This window comes from Phymastichus coffea, unplaced genomic scaffold, assembly GCF_024137745.1.
Source record: "Phymastichus coffea isolate CEN01 unplaced genomic scaffold, Cenicafe_Pcof_1.1 PCOF00004, whole genome shotgun sequence".
Lineage (NCBI taxonomy): Eukaryota > Metazoa > Arthropoda > Insecta > Hymenoptera > Eulophidae > Phymastichus > Phymastichus coffea.
Genome location: NW_026706815.1, coordinates 2,294,685 through 2,322,565, shown reverse-complemented (window position 1 = coordinate 2,322,565; position 27,881 = coordinate 2,294,685). Strand labels below are relative to the sequence as shown.

Here is a 27,881-nt window from a genome sequence, read left to right as displayed (position 1 = left end):
CATTTTCGATTTCTATGGCTCTTACAAGTGAAATAGTGTTTTCTTCTTTTGAACTTCTTTTGAATGCCATTTCTTTTAGTGCGTCACTAAGTTGATTTCTAAGTTTTGAATTTTGGTTGCCTTGTTGACGTGTAAGTTTAATCTGATCTGTTAATTTATTATCTGATCTTTCGTTATTACTCATTTGAACATTTCTTATATAAAGGTTGCTCTTTAAATGTTGAGCTTATAATTCTGGTGAACTAGTTATTGTATTTCTCCAGAGTGCAGCATTATATCATTTTTTTCTTTTTTTTTGCTAGTGTTGTCGTTTTATGTGGGTCATTTACCTCTGCATCTGTTGTTTCAGAATGTTAACACTCCTATTGAGTGTGTAACTTATATGCCATGTAGGTAATTCTTGAAAGTCTTTTTAATTTATCGTATATGCTGCATTAGTTGCAGATATTATATTATATATAGAAAATGAAGCTACAATATTTCGGTTTATGCTTATCTTATGTTATTTTCGAAACTACGATTTTTTCGATTTATGCATAGAAGCTACGTTTTACGGTTTATGCTTATATTTTAGGAGCTACGATACTTCGGTTTAGGCTCATTTATTTCTGAAGCTACGATTTATGGTTTATGCTTTTATTCATTTGTTTATTCTTTAAAGTTGCAAACGAAAGAGAGAAAAAACGATAACGGGACTAAATAATTCTGTACCGGAACCAATTATTACGTGTTGATTAATAATCAACGCGTACCCATATGAATCTAATAGATAAGACTCACTTTAGAGAAAATAATTAAAATCCTGATTATTTATAATATGAGTAGAGTGAATAATTATTTGTTAGAATACCTTAAAAGGCTTGTTAAAAGGGATATCTGTTGATCCAGTTAGAGTTCGCGTACTGATATTTAGAATAAACCTTAGACTGATTTCACATTTAGAATAATATTTATTGAAAAGGTGGCAGATTTTTACAATCTTTCATTTGCAACAAATTAATAAGAGTAACACCGAAACTTGTCGGACTGGCGTAGTACGAAGTTCCGCGTATAAATTATTTCAAAAGAAACTTGCGATGAGAACTGGACTGGAAGAGCGCATTCAAAACTTTTTATACTCTTTTTAAGATGAGTATCCTAATTAAAAGTAGTCCATGTTTATTACATTATAATCTGCTGAATAAGTGGTTTTGTTATTGGTACGCGTTCGCTTGTCCCAGTTTCAATAGGATGTATACATAAATTTGGTCTCCTTTTGAATTGTGAGAAAGAATTTCAAAACCTCTGCAAAAATACTTTACGAGACATAATAGAGTGAAAAAAAATTCATGTAGTTTTTTATCTTTTTGGCGTACCAGCTGTAGAAAAAAAATTTTCTCTAAATCGACAAAAATTTTTTTTCGAAAAAATTGGAAAAAAAAATAGTACAGCAATACGGGAAGTATTGCTCGCCGCTGGAAGGTACACCATGCGCGAAAAAAAGGAAGACCAGACACATTGGTAACTTTGTACTAAACGACACGAAAGATTTCGGTTGCTTTAATTAGAGACAGCAAAAGCCGATGTGTAAAACCCTGCGAAGAAGTGGAGTGGAACCCCTGGAGGTTAGGTTAAAAGATTATAACAAAGAAACTATGGGCTCTAGGCTTTATACAGCCAATGGACAGAAAGACTATGAACGCAATAGTTGATGGACTCTACCCAAACCAACCCATAATGGACGAAGTGACTAAGGACTTACGGACAACAATACCCGAGTTTGTCGAGGCGGAGCTCTACCGAGCCATAACATTTTGTTGATGTGTTTTCTACCTAATCAAGTTTCAATTAGTAACATAAAACAAAAGATTATTTGTCTGAATTATTATTTGTCCAATTATGAGGAAACATCCTCTTGTCAATATGCAATTACTTTATAATGGTATAATATTTCTTTTAGTACATCATTGTATAACAGAAAACATACAAGCTAGTTCTACAAGATTTAATATAAGTCAACCCCTAGATTACAATTACTATTGCATTTCTCTTTTTATTCCTTTTAGTGCTGATTAAAGTCCAAAAAATTCGAAGCAATAAATTACAACATTACACTTATTAATTGTACTCAAGAACGTAGTAAAAAATTCGATTTATATCAATAAGACGAATTATCTAATTCATCAAAAAGCTCAAAAACCGAAAATCGTGTCTTTGGTCTCAGCCACGTGATAATCACGTAGCTAAAACGCCATTTTGTGAATGTCCAACTCGCGCTCATGATCTCTTTTCAATTCCAGCAACGAGTGTTTGATTTAAAGCCTACTTTTTCTGAGTATGAGACTAAGTCGTTTGCTTATTCTGGTCAGCAGCTATTAAATACTCTAAGTATGACATACGTAGATTGACACAAATAGGATTAACGAGCTAGGCAAATGGGTAACCGACATTTTTTTCACATTAGAAATCGAACAAAGAGAAAATGTTATATGCCATGAGTATTTTTCACATCTACCGGCAAGATTTGTATTACCTATTGAGACGGGGGAGAGGGAGGAGAAAAATAAGTAGTAGTCAGTTTCCCGGTCATGACTGCCGCCAGCGGCGCAGTTAGCCGAGGTGTGCAGCTTTGTTTAGTTGAGTTGGGCGCCAGCTACCGTGCTCTCGCGTTAGGAGAACAGGTAGCGCTGCAACGTCGGCTGTCGGGTCCTGGTCGCTGTGGGTATCGGGTGGTTTTCACACTGTCTCCTTTCTCGTCGTCGTCGATCTCGCGCGGATGATCACCTGTAAGAAATGAAAGGATGAGTGCGAAATCCTATACGTAAGTCGTTCGGGTAGGGTGGAGGGAATACCGAACGAAAGAGAAAGGGACAACGGGTAGTTTTTAGCCACCCACGGCTGCGGCTCGTCCGGCTAGTCAGGTGTTGTTCGAGGCACTAGGCTCTCGCCTCGGGAACGGGTAAATCGAGAGGCGTCACAGGGGCGCCTCGTTAACGGATCAGTAGCCAGGAGAGAGGTTCCCTCCGGTTCTTTGTCGACTGGTGGCGTGGTTCACGCGACAACGGTTATTGGGCTGGGCGGCAATCAAGTCGTTTACATGTGCGTTCGTTAATCTCGGAACCGATCGCGAAAGCTACGGGGGATGAGGTTATCAAGAGGGCAAAGTCAATAATAAACAATAATTAATAAAGACTCGAGTTTATTAGACTAATTTATCCCTTGGGACAGCCTAGTGGTCAGCTACTCGCGATGGTCTGCCTGATCTAAGATAATAAGGGCGCGAATTGCGTACTGCGACGCAACGTCGACTTGGGCGGTCGTTAATACGAGCGGTCTTGATGGATTGCGAACGCGTGGTTATGCAATATTCAAACTATTTACTTCATGCGCTAGCTCAGGAATTTATTTAAGTAGACTCGCGCGCGCGGGATCGGTCGGTCGCGCAAAGGTCAGGCGTGGCCCGCGTAATGTATGTATATCCGATTGACTTCAGAGAAGGAATTTGTCAACGCGAATAAGAGACTCGTCGCCCGCGCGAAGTTCATGCAGTATTCACTCTTGTTTGGCACGTAACAAAGCCCATCAGGAAAAACGACTGTGAATAGACGCGCGCACTGAAAATCCGTTTCCCGCGCGAAGGTCATACGGCACTCGACAATTTGATTTAACAAGAATATCGTATGACGGGGATCAACGAAACTGATGCGCGTACGGGGAGTTCGTGCCTGCGCGAAAGCCAGAAACTCGTTAATATAACAATTTAGCCGAAAAAACTTGCGTAAGGGAAAATCTGCGATCAACCGACGCACACGCGAAGAATTTACGAATATACGTGCGCGCGTGAAGAATTTGTCACTCAGGCGACACTCAAAATGACGGAATAACAAAGAAAGGCGTCCGAGAGGTCCTGGCAAAAGGTGCGCGCTCGAGGAAATCTTATCGGACGCGCGAAGGTCATGCGGCACTCCCGAAAACGCGGACACGGACAATTACTTGACTCACAAAACGGAAAGGCTCGTTATTAATCGGCAACTCGTTATGGTTAGGCGAGGGTTTTACGGCACATAGACACGCGCGCGTGAAAATTTCGCCTTCGGACATTAAACGGCAACGGCGCAACAATGGACTTCACCCGGAAAATCGATGACGAAAATGCGCACAAATAGATCGGTCTGACGCGCGAAGGTCATACGGCACTCTCGAAAACGCGGATATTTAAACGATCGCGCGACTCTTTAAGAGAGAAAGGGGAAACGTACTCACTCTTGCGTTTGTTCAGGTGTATCACGATCGTGATTATCGCCGCTATCGTCGCCGAAATTAACACCGTCTTTGCCGCCGTCGTTGCTGCCGTTGCTGCTGCTGGTTGTTGCTGCCGATTGCTGCTGCTATTGCTGCTGCTCGCTCTGTTGCTGCTCACTTTGCTGCTGCTGCTCACTCTGCTGTTGCTCACTCGCGGGTTTAGACCTGGTTCGCTCCAGAGTCTAGCGGGACGTCTGGTCGGCATCAGGGCTGAACGAGTACTGGCGTGGCGTTTTTCGGCGACGCGCCGCTTCTCCTTGCTTACCTCTCCTTAACGGTTATGCGATTGGTCGGTTTGTTGCTAAGCCGGATGTTAGCGCCGTCTATATCGGTATTTCTTGTCCACGTCATTTCGTCATTGGTCGAGTCTTGGTGCCTAATTTCCCTACTGGTTGCGAAGATAGCGTCGGTTTTACTCCATTTGTCTAGCTACTCCTAAGCTGATAACAATTGGTTAATCCGTTAGCGTCGCTTGCCTATCCTTGTCTATCTGCTTCTCGTTGGTCTTACCGGTTCCTCTCACTCGCGTCCGATCGGTCTCGTATCGATTGTCTCGCTCGCTCTCACGCGCTCGGTTGCCCCTACTTCGGTCTAGCCAGGTCTGCCTTAGTTAACGGGGGTTTGCGATCAGCTGATTACAGCTGGAATCTTTAAGGGCTTCCAGCTTCCCGGGGGAGTATCGGATCGGATCGTGAGTGTGCGACGGGTTGTACGCCGGCGTAAGAGTCGTGCGCATCGGTCGGGTATATGGGCAATAGCTGTTTGGCCGCACGTTTCTAGCAGGAGTGGGGTTAGCATAAGGTAGCATAGATTTCCCTGTGATGACGCATCATCACACTATTTATTCACAATCTGTAAATTTCGCCGCATTCATTACCTGTAACAACTACTTCAAAATCCCTGGATGCCGCCTGACTTTACCTTTCCTTCATACAAATATAAATTATTTCGACTATCTCTAAATTTCATAGATCCCTAACCTACATATATAATCCTATTTTAATTCCTATGCAAATCTATTAGAATGGATATTTACATACTTCTCTACAAATTACTACCTGATCTCCTGAAATACATTCTAGCTAGAAGCTCTTTGAATGTTCATCTTCATTCAATTCCTCCCCCATACCCCGTCGTTTCCATTCTGCCTATTAACTTCAAGTTTTTTAGTTTCTAAGATACATAGATGGATTTTCTATTATATTATAATACTTTATATTTATAATAGGAATTTTAAGCTTTTTATATTATTCTTTATATTTGGCTAAGCTATTGCCTATATGTATATTTTATTTTCAATCTATCGTTTATCTATTATATACTATTTGTAAATTGTACATTTAAAATTTTGTCATTCATGAATATATTCTATCCTTCCAGACGAAGTTGTACTTTAAGGAAGAAATAAAGTACATATCTCTCTCTTTCTCTCTCTCTCTCATGTGTATATATCTTTTATTAGTCCGTGCTCATATCTAGATAAATATAGCTCAAGCATCAGAATATTAAGTCTTCATGTGATCCTCTTAGCTGGCCATAATAGGTGAATGATGAAAGAGAGAACCAAAAGGAAATAGTTTACAAAGTTGAAATGATTTGTTACAACTACAAATTGCCAATTTATTATTCACATATCATCTTTTGATTTTTATAAAATAACTCAGTGGTTTTTAATGCATAGATTAATAACCATTGATTCGAATTTTATGTTCGAATAAACTCAACCTGTAATATAAAAAATTTTCATTTTATAATACCTTTACAAAATTAATACACTAAAAAATATGTTTTTTTTCGATTTATTTCATAAAATGTAGTGCAGACTTAATATTAAAAGTAAAGATTATTCAAACGCTATACTTACAAGTACAAGTAGCAATAAAATACTTGATTAATACAGCATCCAAATATATAAAAATTTTCAAACTAATAAAAAAATTTATAGATCACATATAGATTAAAGAATATACGAACCTGTAATGGCGATTTTGGCAGACCATTTACTAGTACCATCTAGGACTGATTGTTTAATAGATGTCATATGTTCGATGTGAGCTTCATGCTCCACTCCAAAAACCAACCTGAATTTCCATAAAATTTCATAAGTATAAAAATAATGTACCTTAGTTAGTTTTGAAAAAATCTTAAATTGTAATTAAATACGTATAACTGATACAAAAGTATGTTTTTCTAATTTTATTTAGCATATCATACCTTTGTTCATATATATATATATATGTATGTATAGAATGTTTCAGATATGAAGGATGTTCCAGATTATCCTTACATCTCTTTTAAATATTTAAAAAAAATACAAGTTTACAAGAACAATGGTTTAGATAAAAGTTACAAAAAGGTACATATCGCGGGGACCTTGTCATGAACGTTGAATTTGATTGTGAAGGTCATTTTAAGAATAACTTTGTTTTTAATAAATAGCAAACCCTACTTTTTCCTGAATTCGGCAAGAGCAAGAAATTCTAGATACATACATTTAGATAAAGTACTATCTGTTGGCCCGGTAAGCCACCAAGTTTACCCACAAAGTAATCTAATATTCAGATGCATTTTTTTTCATTCCATCTAAGGTAATATAGAAAACATGTAAGAAGGCTACCCCGTCTACCTGACATCGGAGAAAGGGCGCTAGAGCATCTGGGAGTCTGGCCCACATGTGCGACAGGCGAGCCAAACAAAGCGTGCGCATAGATAGCCTGACGACAAGCGGTCCGGGCAATGAAGAGCGATTATAACCGTAATATAAAACACATGCCGAGTCGCTTAAAGAAATATGTTGCATTAATGTATCGCGTTAGTTTAAGGACAATGTGTTTAAGTGTAAGAGGAGAGCGGGTTGATCGTCCCGTCTGATATAGCATGAATGAAAAACGTGTTGAACTCGCTTGCGCTCTCGGTCTGACCCATTAACGTGGGCGTGTGCCGAGTGCACATCGTCACCGTGAAGCCACAATTTGCAGCTTCCAGACATTAATTCTTGAAGGCTGTAGATCTCACAGGAAGATTATCTCCTTGATATGCAGGTCATATGTTTACGGGCAGGGTAGGCTTCGTGTCGACTCTGGGTCCGGAGGCTGACGGGCAGGGGCGCAAGCAGTAACGAAAGTAGTAGAAAACAAAGGCGAGAATATATTGCACATGTTACGGTATCAGGTAAATATAGCCTGCTAAGACGCGTTCAGTTTCAGTCCACGGAAAACTTTGACAAAAACGGTCACACCGGTCCCCTCTTATAATTTACTTACGTCAATTTTTTGTAAACTGGCTTTTTACCGTTCAATACCAGGTTTTTGATGCTGGTCTATTATTAAGTAATAAATAAACCAATCAAAATTATAAATAATCTTTTCTGCTGCTCCTCACCCCTTACGAATTTAGTGCCCCGGGTGAGGAATCTAAAAAAAAGTAAGCAGAAACTGGAAAAAAGGAAGTGAACTGTGTAGTATTGTGAAAATTAAGGGAATAATTGTGCAACACTAGACACTATGGCCGCAAAAAACGACAAGCTACCACAAAAATTGCAGCCACGAACGCTAAAAGACGTCAACCTAACGCTAACCAAGAGGTTCCAGCGACAAATCTACCACCCGCTCCTGCAACTGCCCCGATAGAGGAAGCAACAGCACCTACTTCAACGGATCCACCTCTAAGGACGCCACGAGCAATTACGGCGCCGAAGCAGAGTGGTTGACCAACAACAACGGGGACAACTGCATCATCCCCGATAACTGTTCGTGCGAGGAATCAACCTCACATCAACGACATCAGTGCAGCCGACGACGTAAGTGCTAGCAGCATGCGTGATGATGCTAATAACTTGCGCGAGAACTCAGTCGAGAACGCGTTACTCTTATTGTCCGAAACGTTAATTGAAACAATAAATGTAATGCGTATGTTCGTGACATGTGCGCTCAATATTTTTGGTTCGTGCGCTATCTCTGCGATCATCAGTGAGGACGCTGCATCTCTCCATCAACAGCTGAACACGTGTGGGGAAAATCCTAAGGTCCCTACATGTGTCACCGGTCGCATGACAGACGTTACACACGTTGAGGTCATACTGGCCTAAACTAGCCGTCGTTGATGTCGGCTAGATAAAAGTCTGGATGGAAAGATGCATCATCTTCAAGGCTCCTCATTGGTTTCTGCTTGAAGCCCCTAATGAGAGTAGGCGTTTTCCGCGTTTTCAATGCGGCAGACCTAACAGAGTGACGGCCAGTTGTCTTCAGAGGATAGAGAAGCCCACTTCGCTCTTGTTTTGCGTCCATTTTTTCGTGTGCAACTTAAGTGTGTGAGTTGTGCCTACGTGCCCGCTGCTATCTCAAGCTTCTGCGAAGCTGCAACCGACCCGGTGACCCGTCGAGGTCCAAGGACAGGACAGCCTGCTGCCTTGGGAGAGGACGAGACGCGTCCTCTGGGGTGTCTCTAACCACGCGGCTTTGCCCATTCTCTTCTCGGCTACGAGGTAGCGAGGGCTGACCCGTTTCCGAGACGTCGGAGCTACCGAGGGCCTTTTCATTATCCTGGGGACACCTTCCTGCCCGATTGTGCGTATGCGAAAGTCACCGGAGTAGTTTTTAAGTAAGTTGAGTGGCCATTCAACCGCGCCTTAATGTAAGTTCATGTAATGTATTGTAACATCTTTCTGTTCTTTGTTTGACCTTGTTTATTCAAACCAATCGGATTTGTATATTTGTGATTGCCAAATGGTTTTTCCCTCACCTACGACTGGGGTTTTTTATGCCGGCTGACAATTATAATTATATTTATAATCCTTATTTTATTAATAAAATAGTACGTTAAAGAATTCTGGTTATTAGTGTAAAGTCAATCCAAACCTCCCTTAAAACAAAACAAAATAAATAACAATATCATTCGGACTTCGAATCACAGAGTATAATTTAACTTTGTGCCTCACTTCTTACTTGCACCTCTATCAAGTAAACATGGCGCCCAACGTGGGGCACGATTTTGTAATTGCATAATCAGAATTCTTTATACGACAAAACAGAGATATGTCACACCGTCGCATGTAAGAGAATGAATATGTGCGTTCGATATTGAATCATAGCTTGTAAGATTATGAATATAGTGTAAAGTTGGAAGGTCCATCACGAGCTTGTAGCTTTATTCTTCAACTTAGCTTAATAATTAATCGTTCATTACCATTGTCTTGAAGTGTAGCATCATGCCACCAATACCGTTAGCTCGACTTGTAGCGTTGCAAAATAGCCGAGATAACGAAATTCGGCAAATCGGTGATCGAATGAAGGAACGCGATAATGACACGCTGAATCGAACCATAGTACAAACCCGTATTGACACTATCAATACTATTTGGGCTGATGCATGCAAGACGCATAATGACATCACGTTGCGCGCGGATTCGGACGAGCATCCGTACACCCAGGAGAATGTATTTCAAAATATGCGTCGCGTGTACGAGGAAACTTTCGACTGGTTAGTCACAATAATCGCGAATTTCCCGAGCGGAGAGGAGCGCAATCCTTGAAGACGTGAACGTGACGACGATGACAAAGATGATTACCCAGTAAAATTGCCAAAGCTTGATTTGCCAACCTTCTCAGGTAGATACGAAGACTGGGATAGCTTCGCGGATCTTTTCACTTCGCTGGTACACGACGCGCCGCGAATCAAGGACACTACCAAGCTGCAGTACTTGAAATCGTGCTTGAAGGGTGCGGCAGCCGAATTAGTCAAAGATGTAGCTGTTCGCGGTATCAATTACGCGTCGACATGGAAGGCGTTACAAGACCGATTCCATAACCCGCGCTTAACCATAAATAAACTATTAGATTCCCTTTTAACTTTACCTTATCTAAAAAGAGAATCAGCTGTTGAATTGCTTGCGTTTGTTGATGAGACACACAGAATTATTCGCGCACTCACCAATCTGCAAGCACCGGTAGCACATTGGGATCTGCTCCTCGTTCACATAATTGAAATTCGTCTGGATTCCGAGTCGCGAAAATCCTGGGAATCGGAATTAACTGCAAGAGATCGCCAACGAGCTATTGATAGGCACACTAACGAGACTAATTACATCGCGAACTTACCGAAATTTGTCGATTTAATCGCGTTCTTGGAGAGACGGGCTCAATCTCTTTCGGCTGTACTTGCAAATAAAGATGACAAAAGGTCATATCAAAATTCAAACTTCAATTCCTCTTCTTTGTCGAGAAGAGTTAATCACATGCAAGCTGGAACGCCGACTAAAGCAGCTAAATGTGCTCTTTGCTCGGGCGATCATTTCATCTCGCGTTGCCGTATTTTCAATGCTAAAAACGTAGACGAAAAACAAAACGATGTACGACATTTACGACTGTGCTTCAATTGTCTTGGAAACCACAAATTTAAAAACTGCAAATCTACCTATAGCTGTAAGCATTGTCGCGAAAAACACCACTCTTTATTACATATTTTCAGCAGAAAACCGAATAAACAGCCTAACAACATCTCAGACACGAACGTACCAAGCGATAAAATAATTCCCGCGTCGCAAGGTCAATTGAACGATGCTCGAACTTCACCTGTCCTGACGGTGAATACATGCAAAACAACTGTTCTCAACGAGAACACTATTCTTCTAGCGACGGCTCGGGTTAAAGTGATAGGTCCAAAGGGAAGGCAGGCGCGCGCGAGAATACTCCTTGATCAGGGTTCCGAGGCTACTTTCATATCCGAATCACTTGTTCAGTTACTCCGACTTCCGAGAGATCGCATTACCGACACCAATTTAACGGGTGTCGCTGGCTGCCAAGCCGGAGTTGCTAAGTTTGCAACCAGCTTCACGATTAAATCGGATGTTGATTCCGATTTTGAAATTGAAGTAAACGCGTTTATTTTACGGCAACTTACTTCCGCATTGCCATCTCGAACTTCTATCGATTTTGACCTTGAGCTATTCGAGTGCATGACTCTTGCGGATCCTGATTTTTACCTCTCGGACAGAGTCGATATTATGGTAGGAGCCGACTTATACGGTCAGTTACTGCGCGACGGGCTTAAGAAGTTCCCTGACACTCTCTTAGTAGGACAAAACACCGCGTTAGGATGGGTTATTTTGTGACGGTGTAGGCCCGTCATGGCCTGCACCGTGTGCTTGCCTCCCTCTCCTTCCTAGGCAAAAGCGCACGGCCGGCATCAAGCGCACGTTGTTACCACGTGCCTGATGCCTGCCCTTTTATTTTTCAGCAACGCACGAGAGTGGAAGGAGAAGCCGTGGATGCGACGACGCGCTCGAGTATTGAGAGTGCGAGAGAGAGAGAGAGAGAGATAGAGAGAGAAAAGCAATAGTTTGAGTGTTGGGCTTGGCACGCGGCACTTGTCGCGACGGGCATTGCCGCGTGCCGCCGATTAGGCGAGTGGTGGGAGAAAGCGTGAGAAGCCGGCTCTCATGCACTCGCGAGAGTGAGTGACGCAACGCGCGCGACAGCAATCAGTCGAGAGTTAGCTGGTGACCATCGCTGCCTGCCCTTTGTCCGGAAGAAATCAGCATTCCTCAGCAGATCGGCCGGACGGGACTTCCTCTGCCAGCGACGCAGCAGTTGCCCTGCAAGAAGCCGTCATCGAGGCAGAACCCGACAGCCTTTTCTGCCAGGTCGCCGGCCACGCAGCAGCGAGGGGTTTTCCAGCCTAGCCGCCGGTGGGACACCTTCAAGGCTGCCAGCAACAGCGACGCCCACCAGAATTTGGTCAGGTCACCGATTCCTCTCTCTCTCTTTGTGTCTCTTCCTTTCCTCGGCGATTCTCATGGTTCGCGTTGCTACGCCAGGCTTTTCCGAGCCGGCGTAGCTTTCGGCAGTGTGTAATTTAAGTAATTGTTTGAGCCGGTTAATGAGGTGACATGGCGCTAACGTGCCGGTCATCTCGTTTAGACTAAGTTTCGCGTGTTATTAGTAATAAGTGATTTGTACTCTCGTCGGCACTTGAGGTAGTGCATTTGTAATAAACGGTTTGTCAACGAGTTGTGTGTGAAAATCATTTGCCCGCTGTTCTCCTTCCTGCTTTGTTTGGAGCGATACATCGCCTCCCTTGCCTTCCCCCTTTATAAATAATTGGTAATAGTAGTGAATATATCGGCATTGCACGCCGGCGCTATTACAATTTCAGGACCAACAAACCAAAGTCCGTCACGGCGGGCGGCAGCTACTCGACGTGCGTCAGTGAAGGCCCTTCGGTGTGCCGTCAGTGATGACTTGACTGAGGTACTTCAGCGATTCTGGACATTAGAAGAGGTGCCGAGCGCAAGCGCGAATCTTAAACCGATGGATGAAGCTTGTGAAAAGCTCTTTATTGACACCCATACACGCGATGCTGACGGCCGTTTTACAGTGCGACTCCCGTTGACTACTGAATTACCACGAGTAGCTGCCGAGACGCGAAGAATGGCGTTAGGCTCCTTGAAGCACCAGCAGCAGCGATTTGCGCGCGATCCGCGTTTAGCAGAGGCATACAAGGATTTTATGAATACTTATTTAGAGCTCGGGCATATGGAACGCGTCCCAGAGAACGAAATTCACAATCCATGCGCATGGTATTTGCCCCATCACGCGAGGCGTCGTCGTTTTACTCTCTCGCCATCACCTGTGATCACAGGTGATGGCGAGAGAGTAAAAACACGTGTTGTATTCGACGCCTCGCGTTAAACGCGCGAGAAGCTTTGTTTAAATGACTTCCTTATGACAGGTCAACCTTTGCAGAGTGACCTTATGCTGATTCTTTTAAACTGGCGCCGCTATCACTATGCATTCACGGCTGATATCATAAAAATGTTTCGTCAAATACGTCTTTCTCACGAAGATCAAGATTTACACCGAATAGTATGGTCTCCGTCCCACGAAGTACCTATAGCGGACTATCGTTTAACGACAGTTACGTATGGGACAGCTAGCGCTCCATTTCTCGCAATACGCACACTGCTGCAGTTAGCTCGCGACGAAAAAGTACGTTTTCCCCTCGGCTCAAAGTGCTTAGAATCGAATACTTATGTTGATGATATATTCGCTGGAGCTGACGACTTTGCAACCGCTATGCACACACGCGATGAGCTTATCGGTGTTCTTCGCTCAGCTGGCATCGGATTGGACAAGTGGGCAGCGAATAAATCGGAACTGTTACCTGTGCGCGAAGATGAGAATGACAAAGGTGCAATTAAAGAAATCGAGCGTGACGTTTCCGTGAAAACATTAGGAGTGAGCTGGAATCCGTCGAATGATAAATTTAGCTTCAACGCGTCAAACATCAAAAGAAAGACAGAAGGGCTGACGAAAAGATCAACGTGTTCCGAAATCGCGCAATTATACGACCCATTAGGCTGGCTCGCGCCAGTAACAGTTGTTGCTAAAATTATAATGCAGGATATCTGGTTAATGAAGTATGACTGGGATGAGCGCCTTCCCGCAGACCTCTCTCAAAGATGGGAAGATTATTGTCATTCACTCTCTGATCTTCCTTCTCTCTCTGTGGATCGGTGGTTAGGACTAACAGAGGGTAAAACTTGCGAGCTTATCGGGTTCAGCGATGCTTCTAAACGTGCGTACGCCGCCGTAGTTTATTTGCGAATCTACCTGGGTGACGGAAAGTATCGCATTATATTGCTGGCTGCAAAAACCAAAGTATCTCCCGTAAAAACTGTAAGCATTCCGAAGCTCGAATTGCTCGGTGCTACTTTGCTCGTCAAACTCGTATGCCACTTACAAAAAATAGATTTTCTTAAAAATATACCGGTTTGCTTATTCTCCGACAGCAAAATCGTGCTCGACTGGCTTGAAAAACACCCGTGTCATTGGGAGACCTTTGTCGCGAATCGCGTATCCTTAATACAAACCGAACTTCCGTCAGCAATGTGGAGTCATGTAAGCTCAGGAGAGAACCCCGCTGATATAGCTACTAAGGGTGCTACTCCGATAGAATTGAAAGCTCTAGTTTTATGGTGGTACGGTCCCGAATGGCTCAAGTCTCCCTCACAAGACTGGCCTCTCCCGCTCGCGTGCTCACAGCCAGTGCAAGCTCTGCACGTTGTGTCTAAAGTTGTGGAGCCTGGATTCTTCATACTTTACTCAAATCTTATTAGACTCATTCGAATAATTGCTTGGAGCCTGCGACCATTTCTGCAGCGCGTGAGAAGTAAAGCCGGCCAGGGCTCTTATCCGAGAACATGGCTTACCGTAGCAGAACTAGACAACGCTCGCGATACCTTAATAAAAATTGCGCAAGCTAACGCGTATCCGGAAGAGCTTCATTTGATGACAAAAGGCCGAGATTTACCTAAACGAAATCGGCTGCATACACTCAAGCCGTTTCTAGATCAAGACGGTATTTTACGTGTGGGTGGGCGTTTGAGTAACGCGAACTTGCCCTTTCATTTAAAATTCCCGCCTATATTACCCAAAAATTCAGCACTTAGTAAATTGTTTGTTCGATATGCGCATACCCAAGCTTTACATGGTGGACCTACCTTAACTATAAGTTATCTCTTGCGACAAGTTTGGATTGTAAGCATGCGAATTTTAGTTAAATCTGCGATATATAGCTGTGTAAAATGTCAACGACATAAACCTCGCCTGGCTCATCAATTAATGGGTGACCTACCTGCTGCACGCCTAACTCCGAAAGGTGCCTTTGCCACCGCTGGACTGGACTACGCCGGACCATTTCATATTCGTGCTTCTAAGGGAAGAGGGCAAACTACTCGCAAGGGCTACATAGCATTATTCGTATGCTTCACCAGCAAAGGTATACACTTAGAATTGGTCGGCGATTTAACATCAGCAAGCTTTATCTTAGCGCTTCGTCGATTTATAAATACACGGGGACATTGTATACATCTTTATAGCGATAACTCAACGACATTCCGTGGAGCAGACGCCGAGCTGCGAACCATGTTTCATAATGCCTCAGTATTTTATCAGGAAGTAGTCCCTCAGTTGGCTGAGAAAGGAATATCCTGGACTTTCATTCCTCCGACTACCCCTCACTACGGCGGTCTTTGGGAAGCCGGCGTAAAGTCCGCAAAAAACCTACTAAAAAAAACTATTGGCGAAAACAAGCTGACGTTTGAAGAATTTTCCACGGTGATCTCGGATATAGCTACGTATCTCAACTCTCGGCCGCTCAACGCATATACGTCAGATCCAGAAGACTTGCGTGTCTTAACACCGGCTCACTTCCTCAACGAAAGACCTTCAGTTATTATACTGGACAAAGAAACACCAGGTATCCCACTCAATCGGCTCGATCGTTACCAACTACTCCAAAGGGTACGAGATCAGTTTTGGAAGCGTTGGTCAAATGAATATATAGTCCAACTTCAAGAAAGAAAACGGTGGCGAAACGATATAGACAATTTTACAATAGGTCAACTTGTGATCTTAAAAGACGATAGGTATCCTGCATCTAAGTGGCCACTGGGGCGAATCATCGAGACTCATCCTGGCAAAGATGGCCTTGTGCGAGTTGTCACAGTGAAAACGGCAAATAATACACTCCGACGATACATTGCTTGTTTAGCCCCTATTCACGTAGAAGATGAAGAAGAGCTATCCAAGAAAAATTAATTGCGGTAGTTTTTTTTATTAAGGTGTATATGTATATATGTATGTACATGTATACATATAAGTGTGTGTGTATATGTATATGCATGTATGAGTATTTATGTTGACGTAACAATTCGTCCAGAGGACGAAGGCGGGCGGAATGTTCGCGACATGTGCGTTCAATATTTTTGATTCGTGCGCTATCTCTGCGATCATCAGTGAGGACGCTGCATCTCTCCACCAACAGCTGAACACGTGTGGGGAAAACCCTAAGGTCCCTACATGTGTCACCGGTCGCATGACAGACGTTACATACGTTGAGGTCATACTGGCCTAAACTAGCCGTCCTTGATGTCGGCTAGATAAAAGTCTGGATGGAGAGATGCATCATCTTCAAGGCTCCTCATTGGTTTCTGCTTGAAGCCCCTAATGAGAGTAGGCGTTTTCTGCGTTTTCAATGCAGCAGACCTAACAGAGTGACGGCCAGTTGTCTTCAGAGGATAGAGGAGCCCACTTCGCTCTTGTTTTGCGTCCATTTTTTCGTGTGCAACTTAAGTGTGTGAGTTGTGCCTACGTGCCCGCTGCTATCTCAAGCTTCTGCGAAGCTGCAACCGACCCGGTGACCCGTCGAGGTCCAAGGACAGGACAGCCTGCTGCCTTGGGAGAGGACGAGACGCGTCCTCTGGGGTGTCTCCAACCACGCGGCTTTGCCATTCTCTTCTCGGCTACGAGGTAGCGAGGGCTGACCCGTTTCCGAGACGTCGGAGCTACCGAGGGCCTTTTCATTATCCTGGGGACACCTTTCTGCCCGATTGTGCGTATGCGAAAGTCACCGGAGTAGTTTTTAAGTAAGTTGAGTGGCCATTCAACCGCGCCTTAATGTAAGTTCATGTAATGTATTGTAACATCTTTCTGTTCTTTGTTTGACCTTGTTTATTCAAACCAATCGGATTTGTATATTTGTGATTGCCAAATGGCTTTTCCCTCACCTACGACTGGGATTTTTTATGCCGGCTGACAATTATAATTATATTTATAATCCTTATTTTATTAATAAAATAGTACGTTAAAGAATTCTGGTTATTAGTGTAAAGTCAATCCAAACCTCCCTTAAAACAAAACAAAATAAATAACAATATCATTCGGACTTCGAATCACAGAGTATAATTTAACTTTGTGCCTCACTTCTTACTTGCACCTCTATCAAGTAAACAGCGTAATACTGCGAAAAACAGCGAAAATTCACGAGCGTCCGTGCAGTTAGAATTAGATAAAAAGCTGCCTGAATTTTCCGGAAAACCGTTGCAATGGATGCATTTCGCTAGGACGTATGCAGAAACTGCGGACAATTACAGCAACCGCCAAAATATCGGACGTTTAGATCGGGCGTTAAAAGGTAAAGCGTACGAGTTAGTAAAAATGCTACTAGCTACGACGGACAATCCCGGCGACGTTATGAATGAATTAGAGGTGCATTTCGGAAATCAAAAGCTGATCGCGAACGACATAGAGAAAAACTTGCGCGCGTTGCCGTGTCTTAAAAGCGGGAAATGTAGCTTGGCTTTATTTGCGACGCATCTCAGAAGCGGCGTCAACACGGTTAAAGCACTAAATATGACAAGCAAGCTAGCTAGCGAAGACTTGCTCGCGAGTGTCGTGAACAAATTGCCGGGTGAAGTGAAGTCCGCATACAGTAGGTTTGCGAGACAAACGACGGAAGTACCGGCGAACGCTTTTATCCTAGAAAAATTGTCGATATTCGCGACGAAAGAGGCGGAAATGAATGCGAATTCGGGTATTTTCAACATCGAAGTGCTTTCCGCTAGAAATGAGTCCACCAGAAGGCAGTATGCGCATCAGTCACCAATGAACAAGGAAACCGAGCAAAATAACGAAGAAGAATGCGAATCCCGCCTCGAGGGATGGCTTTTTTGCCATCGCGGCGGTCATAAGATCACGGATTGTCGCGAGTTCGAAACACAAAGTAGACAGCGTAAATGAGGGGTAGCAAAGCGCTTAAGACTTTGTTTCGTGTGTTTAGACAGCGGACATGTGCGCGAAAAATGTAGCTCGAAAAGTACTTGCAACGTCTGTAAAAAACACCACCACACGCAATTGCATACCTTTGGGAATGACTGGAAGCAGGGCTTCGAAAGAAAAAGGCCGAAATCATCGGAAACGTAACTCCGGAAGAGATCAAGACGAACGCGCGGACGACAGGAATCGAGGTCTCTCTCCTACGCGAGATCAAGCATCACAATCGCGGAAGGATTGACTATTACCGAGAAGGGGATATCTACGCGTGGTACCAATAAATGCTATGGGGCCGAAGGGTGAAATAGCGACATACACGTTGTTAGACGTAAGCGCGATGGTCACTCTAATAGACTCGCGATTTGCACAACAACTAGGTTTAAAATGGCGGTCGATCAGGGTAACCTTAAAAGGCATATATGGCACTGAACAGGTAAACTGCGAGAGTCATGTTAGCCATAAGAGGTGCGTTCATCGAGCAGCAGGTAGAAAACGCGCTTATTATTTCCTCATTAAACTTGCCACATCAATCCTTGTCCGAAGATTTAGCTTTGTTAATCAACAAAAAAGCGAATGTTAATTTATGCGCATATCGCGAAGCACCTTTAAAAATTCTAATAGGGCAAGATAACTGGCATCTTATAATGGCTGAAGAATCGCGAAAACTCGAAAATAGTGGGCTCATCATTTCACGTACGCGACTTGGTTGGACAGTTCACGGATTCACGAAAGTAAGAACCGACGAGAATAGAAGCGTAGAATTAGACGTAAACTGCCTTAACGTAAAGAGACGGAACGGTCAAGAACAACATAGATTATTGAACCTAGAGAAACTAGTGCGAGATTACATCGAAGCAGAAAATTTCGGGGTTGCAATAAGAACGATAGACGATTCCAAGTTTGAAAGGGCCCAGGCGATTCTGGAAGCAATGACGCGTTTTAAGCAAAATTAGTGGGAAACAGGATTACTATAGAAGCCAGGTTTAATGCCGAATATTGACAGCGAAGCTACTGCGCGGAAAAGGCTTGAATTATTAGAGCGAAAATTAGACAAAAATCCTGAATACGCCAAGCGATAAATGGAAAGACTCGTTAACAATGGTTATGTCGTGAAAGTATCGAGAGAATTAGTTAGACCGCGAATATGGTTCTTGCCACATTTCAGTAGGGAGAACGAAAACAAGCCAGGCAAAGTTCGACTAGTATTTGAGGCGGCAGCTAAGACCAAAGCAATTTCGCTAAACGATATGCTCGAAATAGGGCCGGATTTATTACAATCGCTGCATGGCGTTTTAATGCGATTTCGGGAGCATAAGGTAGTGTTACGTCTTACGACGCATCCTTTTTGTAACAAATGCACATTTATGAAATTCAAAGCTGCTAAACTACTCGCACGTCATCAAAAAGCTGACGAAACGCGAGGTAAATGACACTCCGAAATAAAGTCACCGAACGCAAGAATTTATGTTCAGCAAAAACAAAATGTCACACCATATCGCAATACTGAGCTGAAAAGAGCTGTAAAAGATATAAAAAGGAATGAACAAAATTACTCGGGGGGCAATTGATCAGTAGTCCGTCAGTCAGTCAATAAGTACCTGTGAGACTCAACTCCGTACACACCGGTCCGACAATTGGTGATTACTTTACTTAATAAACTCGCGACTGTTACAAAGTAATATCGTGCAAGTATTATTCAACGACCTATCCAATACAATTCAACAAGCAGTTAGAGCCTGCTGCATTTCTACCAACAATTAAAACCTACGATTATCAAAGTAGTGCAATTATCATACATACATATTTACATTTCCACATACATTTATTATAAGTGAGACATATCTAACCACTAGTTAACATATTGGAACGTCTCATTCATTAGCCATTCGTAGTTGATGCACGAGACGTAACAGTAGCAATCAAAGCCGACATAAAAGACATGTATTTACGTGTGTGACGGAGAATTTCGGCTCGCCGACTTCTCCTTCGTCTCTCTCTCGTCCGTTCGCTACGCCCGGGCTGAGAGTGTGTTGGTATACGCTCTCATGCCTGGTTTTTCTCTGTTTGAGGTGCGGCGAACGGGCATTGGCGGAGCTGGAGGCGGCCGACGAGCTGGCGATCCGTTGCCAGGATCGTCATGCGGGAGAGCGAGCGGAATGGGGAGAGCGCGGCCGAGGGGGGAAATCGGTAGTATCGTTTGGGCTGGCCGATCGCGTGCGCGCGTTACTTTCATTCGTCGCCGATTTTGTTGGTTTTTCCGTTGGTTTTTGAAGCGGTGCGGTGCTTCGTCGTCGTTTTGTTGGTGGATGCGCATCCGGTGTGTGGGCGCGCATCGGTGGTAATTTTTTCTCGTGTTTGGAGTGAGTGGCTGGGTCGCGCCCAGCCAAGCCTTGCCGCCCAGCACCGGTGTGCGCGGGTAACGGCGAAGCCCGTACCGCTGGCGCGCGCGTGTTCGGCGAGCGAATCCGGCGAGCGGCTGAGCAGTAGCACCAGCAGCAACAGCTGAACAGCCGCAACAGCGACAACAGCAACAGCTGCAGCAGCAACAGCAACAGCAACAACATCAGTAGCAGCAGCAAGCCGCAGCCGTTGACCGGGAGCGGCCATCTTCACCTGAGGTCGCCGTTGTGAAGGTCGGTGCCGGTTTTCTCTCTCTCTCTCTCTTTCTCTCGCTCTCTTGCATGTCCGAGGTGTTCGCGGGTGCAACGGTGCAGGTCGGGCAGTGATGCCGGCCCCCGTTGCCGGGTGTTGAGGTCGTGAGTGCGTTCGCGGGCGTTTGGGCTTAAGCGGATTATCGGGCAGTGATTGCCGATAATCCGATTAAGCGGATTAGCGTTTTCTTGTATTAGGCCGATTTGCGAGACGGAGTGCGCGTGCTCCGTCTAATTATTAATTTGTGTGTATTTCTTTATTTTTCATTTCTTGTGTTTGTAATAATAAATTGTTAATATATATATTTGTGTCATAAATCACTGCGTCAACCCGTTCGTTTTCCCGATTTTCCTTTAATTCGTGCGCGATTGGCACACACGCTCGGTGTGCCATTCAGTCGTGGGAGCATTCGTGCCTCCCGAGCCCTCCTTTGATAAATATTGTGCGGACGGCCGCGAGCAAATATTCTCCAACGAATAGTCGGCTTAAATAATTCCGTTACACGTGTCAAAATGATCGAACGCGATAGAGGTGCACAACGATTCCTATGGCGAGGAACAGACCCGGAACGCGAACCGGATGTCTACGAAAATACCAGTTTAGTCTTCGGTTCGACATCGTCTCCATGTAGCGCGATATACGAGGGTCGTTTGAAAAGTCCGTGCAAAAATAAAAACTGCTTGATTTATTTCAATAAATCTTTTTTATTTTTAAACATAGTCTCCTTTTAGGCTTATACACTTCATCTAATGCTGCTCTAGTTTGTTAATCCCTTCCAAATAATAGGATTTCTCCAAGTCTCCAAGTCTGTAAAATAAGCATTCGTTTCTGCAATCACCTCCTTGTTTGAATAAAATCTTTTTCCCGCCAGCCATTTTTTCATATTAGGGAACAAATAGTAGTCCGACGGAGCCAAGTCTGGAGAATAGGGGGATGTAAAACGAGTTGGAACCCTATCTCCATCAGTTTTGCGGCCACAACTGCTGAGGTGTGAGCTGGCGCATTGTCGTGTTGGAAGAGGACTTTTTTGTGGGCCAATCTTGGACGTTTCTCTAGCAACTCGGTTTTCAAACGATCCAATAACGATGGACAATATTCGCCTGTAATGGTTTTACCCTTTTCCAGATAGTCGATGAAGATTATTCCTTGCGAATCCCAAAAGGCAGTCGCCATAACCTTCCCGGCCGAAGGGATTGTCTTCGCCTTTTTCGGAGCAGATTCCCCCTTGGTAACCCATTGTTTAGACTGTTCTTTGGTATTAGGAGTGTAGTGATGTATCCATGTTTCATCTACAGTGATGAAACGACGCTTAAAGTCTTGCGGATTTTGCTGGACCAGCTGCAAACCATTTTTACAACACTTCACACGATCTCGTTTTTGGTTAATCAAGAGCAATCGCGGCACCCATCTAGCGGATAGCTTTTTCATGTCCAAATATTGGTGCAAAATATTATGTACTCGTTCGCTGGAGATGCCTACAATACTAGCAATCTCACGCACCTTCACTCTTCTGTCAGCCATCACCATATCATGGATTTTATTAATGATTTCTGAAGTGGTAACCTCAACAGGGCGTCCAGAACGTTCAGCGTCTTTTGTGCTCATATGGCCACTCCGAAAATTTTGAAACCACTTATAAACCATTCTAATCGAAGGTGCACAATAACCATAATGTTTATCAAGCTTCTGTTTAATCTCCTGAGGCGTTTTGCCTTTGAAAAAGTAATGTTTAATCAATGCACGAAATTCGTTTTCGTCCATTTTTTTACAACCACTCGATTTCTTTGATTGAAACGAATGTAAAACGCAAAGTAATTGGCCAATCTGGCTGAAATTTGGCTGTTTCCCTCCCTCCTCGATTGCTATGAGCGAGTGCGCCTCACTTGTACACCTTTAAAAATTGATAACGAGCGAAGCTTTTGTTACAAACTATTTACTGTATCTAGGTTGTGTGGATCAGTAAAACATTGTTCAAGTGCGCAAGCTTATTTTGTTCAAACATCATATAATTTCAAAAATGCAGTTTTAAATTTGACATATAATGTTGTTAATACAAAAAGCCAGACAATCACACGATTTCCTAATGAAAATTATAATACTCTTCACCCAGGTATACAGCAAATATATTTTTTTTCTAGATGGTTAAAAAATTGACAAACTTTCATGTATATTGTATCGGACTCCGTCTCTTCTCAGTTTTTAACCGTGGTATACCACAGCTGAAACATTGTGGGAGATGGTCTACTGTCTAAACTTATCGACAACGTAGTATCTATTACGACTACTACCGAGTTATAATATCCACCTTTAGCTTTATACTATCATCAAACTAGATATTATATGCTATGAATGATAATGATTATGTGCTAAGTTTATTAGTGTATTGTAGAAAGGAAATATAGATGATCTGTATATTGGTCAGCTATCTTATCTTCTTATAAGTACGTCTGTTCTTATGATAAAAAAGGGAAAAAAGCATAATTAATTTTCATTTATCAGAAATAAAAAATAATATACCTTATGCAATCTATTATAGTCTATCAGGCTTCGAAACTTGAACCATAAAGAATGTGCAGCAATTGAAGCTGTTGATATATTTTTAAGACACCATCTCCAGACTACTGATAAAGATTTTTGTAAATTTTGTATTCCGATGGCTGATTATAAAAATTATTCGAAGTAGAAGGTTCAAATCGTTTGGAAAAATTGAGAAACTAGCTCGTGAATCTACGACATATTTTTATAACAATTCATTGACTCTTATTATCTTATTTACTCAGAAAAATTACGATTGCAAAATGGTTTAATGTAAATAAATCATTACCGAAAAATAATCGAGAATTCTATAAAATAAGTGAAGATTTATATTGCTTTAAAAGAGATGATATATTTTATAAACCATTGCAATTATAATCCAATAACTCAACCACAAGTATATTATTAATCACTATTATTACTTTTCTTTCTTACCTTGAAGAAGTCTTGAACTGAAAGAATCAGAATCTAGTTATTTTTAATTTTTCATAAAAAAGAAAGACAGTTTAACTAAAGCTATCGAATATCATATGTTATATCTTGCCATGGTATTTTCGAAAAAGTTTTATCTTAAACATTACCCATACAATTCTGAAATTCAAACTTTAAAATATACTAAAATTATGCAAGCGTTGGCAAGACCCGTCAGACTTTCATAAAATCTATGTTATGAATGAACACTTGTCGAAAGAACATGGCGATATAGCAAGTAATTGCTACTTCAACATAATACTATTCCTAAATTTTGGAAGATGATTAATGTAATAAAGACGATATTAAATGCTTTGCATACGCTTTTGCCGACAATTGAGAATTAGAGCTCCGTACTTTTACCAGTTCATTAATTTGGTGTTTTTTTTTAATTAAGCTTTATTAACTCTTTTTATAAGGTTATTTAGCTATTTACAGAAAAAAAATATATATAATAAAGAATAATAATAATAATGATAATAATACGGAAGTATAATGACTATATATAAGAATACATAAGTCAAACAGGCCTTTGTGTACACTGTGGAGCTTATAGTTTAATATTACATTTTTCAAAGAACCTACAGACTAATTGAATAACGTTGATGTCGGGGGCGCTTAGGAAATATTTTATATCGAGAGGAAGAAAATGCTTGTTTTGGGCTAAAGCCGTTATCAACCATTTTCTTTGCTTTTCGTGCATTGGGCATTGCCATATGACATGATTGAGATCCTGAACCTCGCTTAAGCACTCACATCTTGGATCCTCTATAACTTTTATCTTGGCTAGTGACTCGTTCAAATTAATATGATTGCTTCTACACCTACAAATTGTAACAATATCATTCCGCTTAAGAAAGCTTTTCATGTACCAATGTTTTGTAGTTTGATGGTAGTATCGCTGAAAATAATATTGCCCTTTGTTTATTCCTTGGTTCTTGATGGTTTTCATGGTTTGGTTGTTTGCGTGATTTTTGTACATTAATTTGAAATAAGTATATGGTAAAGATAAGGTCGTTGGAGTTGCTCTGTGGCTATTTTAGCGTGTTGATCAGCGATTTCATTCCCTGTAATACCTACATGAGAAGGAATCCAAAAAATCTTGATTTCAATATTACTTTTTCTGTTTTTCATGAATTCACAGTATTTATTACGGATTTCAAGTATGTATCAATTACTATTAACTTGATTTTTAGGGTAAGTCAGTGCTAAAACAGCGCTAAGTGAGTCGGTGATAATATGAAAGTCTCTATTCATATTCTCATTCTTTAGAGCAACATCCATTGCATCTGTTAGGGCCATGCATTCGGCGGTATAAATTGAAGCTTTGGGTATAATACTCCTAGTAAACAGAACAGTCAGCTCTGGGCATACACAGGCAGTACCGACAGATAATCCCGAGTAGTTTTTACTTCGATCAGTGAAAATAAGTAAGGAACCTGAGGAATTGAATAGCTGGTTGAACATGGCATTAGGGTTAGTGCATTTTTGTATCGATTTTTCTATATCGTGATCAGTCGGGATTGGAGTCTTCATTATGTGATATTCATAATTATACAGAGTAGGATGCAGGTCACAGTCAATCAGGTGTTCAACGCTAATAACTCTCATGATACAATAATTGAGTGTTGTAATTTTTTTCCTTCTATCCTCAATTATGCTGGGTAAATATTTTTTGATGGTTTCATTAACAAGAGAGTGCTTAATACTAACAGCTTTGAGTAGGAAGTTTATGCATAGCATCATTGCCCGATGTTATAACATCATCAATTTAGATTCTCCCAGAAGTACGTTGGTAGGGGTGCTCATTCTCATCCCTAGTGCCATGCGTATAGCAGAGGACTGTATTCGTTCTAACTTCTCTTTCCTTAGCTTTTATACAGAATAATATATGAAAGAGCCGTAGTCAATAGTAGATCGAACATAACTTTTGTAAAAGGTGATAAGATTTGAGGGATCAGATCCCTACTAAGTACCTCTAAGGAATTTTACTATGTTGAGGGCTCTGTTTGCTTTCTCATGTACGTACCGCAAGTGTATATCGAAAGTTAGTTCGTAGTCGAAGTAGATACCCAAAAATTTAACTGTTTCGACCGATTCTATCATTGCATGGTCTATGGTTATCGCAGATTCGCCCGGTAAAATACCTTCAGAATTAAAATGCATGTAATTAGTTTTATCTGCGGCAACGTCCAAACTAACTGATCTCAATCTTCTCACGATTTGCATTAAGGATTCCTCTAATATTTCTTTAGCTTCGACTGAATCGTACGTTTCAATGTACAGAACGACATCGTCAGCGAATTGCAAGTTTTTGATATGTGTGATGAGCCCTTCGAATATCCCGCAAACGTACAATATATAAAATAAGGGACTCAATACACTTCCTTGCGGAACCCCTTTGTACATATGTTTTGGGAGCTGCAGATTAATTTCTGAAAGAATTTGTCTGTGATAGGTAATGAATTTAACAAATCTCAAAACATTCACCGAGCAGCCAATATCTTCCAGTATCTGAAGCAGTATTTGCCTATGCACGTCGTTAAAGGCATTGCTAACATGGAGGAAAACTGCTAGAACTTGTTTTTTATTATTAAGGGTATTTTCTACGTCTAGTTTGAATGTAGCGAGGTTGTCCGCACAGGACAAACCTTTGCGAAATCCCGTTTGCCTTTTCGGTAGGCAATTGTTATGCTCAACCCACCAACGCATTCTATAAGAAAACATGAGTTCGAAGACTTTAGAAATACATGATGTGAGTGCTAGTGGGGGCAGGCCCTTACCGCTGGGCTTTTCTACAAAATGTATGTAGATATTAGTCCAACTGTCTGGGTAAATTTCGTTGGCTAGCATTTCATTAAAAATATTTAGTAAAATTAAGTGGTATTTTATAGGCAAATTATGCAATACTTCATAGTTTATTCCGTCCATTCCCTGAGCCGATTTATTGCCTCTAGAGTTAAGTGCTGTATTGAATTCAGTGAAAGTGCAAGGTTCGTCGAACACAGGGTTTTCATTAACTACAGGGAGGTTATCTGAATTAGAAGGTACCCATTCGGGACAGAGTATATTAAGGGCAGACTCAATCTTGTTATTTTTCAGTAAGTATTCATTTCGACTAGTCGCATCGACCCTTATCCATTTATTTTTGAAAATTTTTGTAGTATTCCATGTGTACGTGTTGCAAGTTCTGATATTAAGAGACTCGGCAAATTCACGATAACTCTCAGTCTTTTTAAGTTTAAAGGTTTTTTTCGCTATGGCCTTATATTTCTTATACTCTATCCAATCACGTAGTTCATTTGAATATTCCCATTTTTTGAGAGAAGCTTGTCTTAATCGATTAGCTCTGCCGCAGTCTGAGTCTTATTATATTTTCTTTTTTTGGGAGTATGGGTGACAATTACTTCTTTTATTGTATCAATAAAAAAGTCATATTTTTGCAGAGGAGAGAGAGTTATATTCATTATTTAAAAATTTATCGTATTCGGTATTAAGCTGATTTGTAATTAATTTCCAGTTTGTCCGTTGTGACTGAATTTTAAATGATACTTTATTATATATAATTTTTTCAATGTCGTACAAAATCTTTATGGGAAAGTAATCGGACCCACGTGGGTCATCAGTGACTTCTACTCTCAACAGGTGCGCAATGTTAATCGTTGAGAAAATGAGATCAATGTTGGATTTTTTATTTGTAGCAGGATCAAAACGAGATAAAGTTTTCGAATTATGTAAAAATAGATTAATTTTTTCCGTTTGTTCAAGTAGTAAGTTGCCATCATTGTCCGTATCAGCACAGTTCCAAGCAATATTGTGTGAATTGTAATCACCAAGGAAAATACACCGTTGTTTTATATTAGTGTTACTTACAATAGTATGCCACTCATCGTCGCTCAGTTTCAAATGTGCCGGTTTATAGCAAGCTATAATTGCAACTGGTTCCTTTAAATTGGTAACTTCAATTCCGCATAATTCCGCAGTTGAATTGTCATTTAACAAGTTTTTAATTTCAGCGTAATTATAATTTTTTCGAATAAGAATAACAATTCCACCGCCTCTAGAGCTCATTCTATCCTTACGAAATGTATTAAATCCAGCAAATTGGAATTTGTGATCTTCCTTAAGCCAAGATTCTACGCAAATCAAGATGTTAAAATCTTGAATGATTATTTGTATTTCTTCAATTTTGTTACGTGCGCTTCTTGGATTCCAATACAGTACTCGTAATTGGGTGGAGTAAACTTTATTATCAGAGTTATATTGGTTGTCTAAATTCATAATTCGAGCGATGTAGTTACTGAATTAAATTTAATGTGTAAGAGAAGATAT

The 27,881-nt window shown here is 41.6% G+C and overlaps 1 protein-coding gene across 1 annotated transcript in view; it reads right to left on the bottom strand.

Moving 5' to 3' along the window:
• The window catches only part of LOC131666732 (protein unc-13 homolog A-like), a 957,113-nt gene that overhangs the window by 706,657 nt on the left and 222,575 nt on the right, over positions 1–27,881 (bottom strand). Inside the window, exon 5 of the mRNA XM_058939609.1 lies at positions 6,256–6,362. Within this exon, the coding sequence (XP_058795592.1) occupies positions 6,256–6,362 (107 nt within the window). The remainder of the gene's footprint in view (positions 1–6,255; positions 6,363–27,881) is intronic.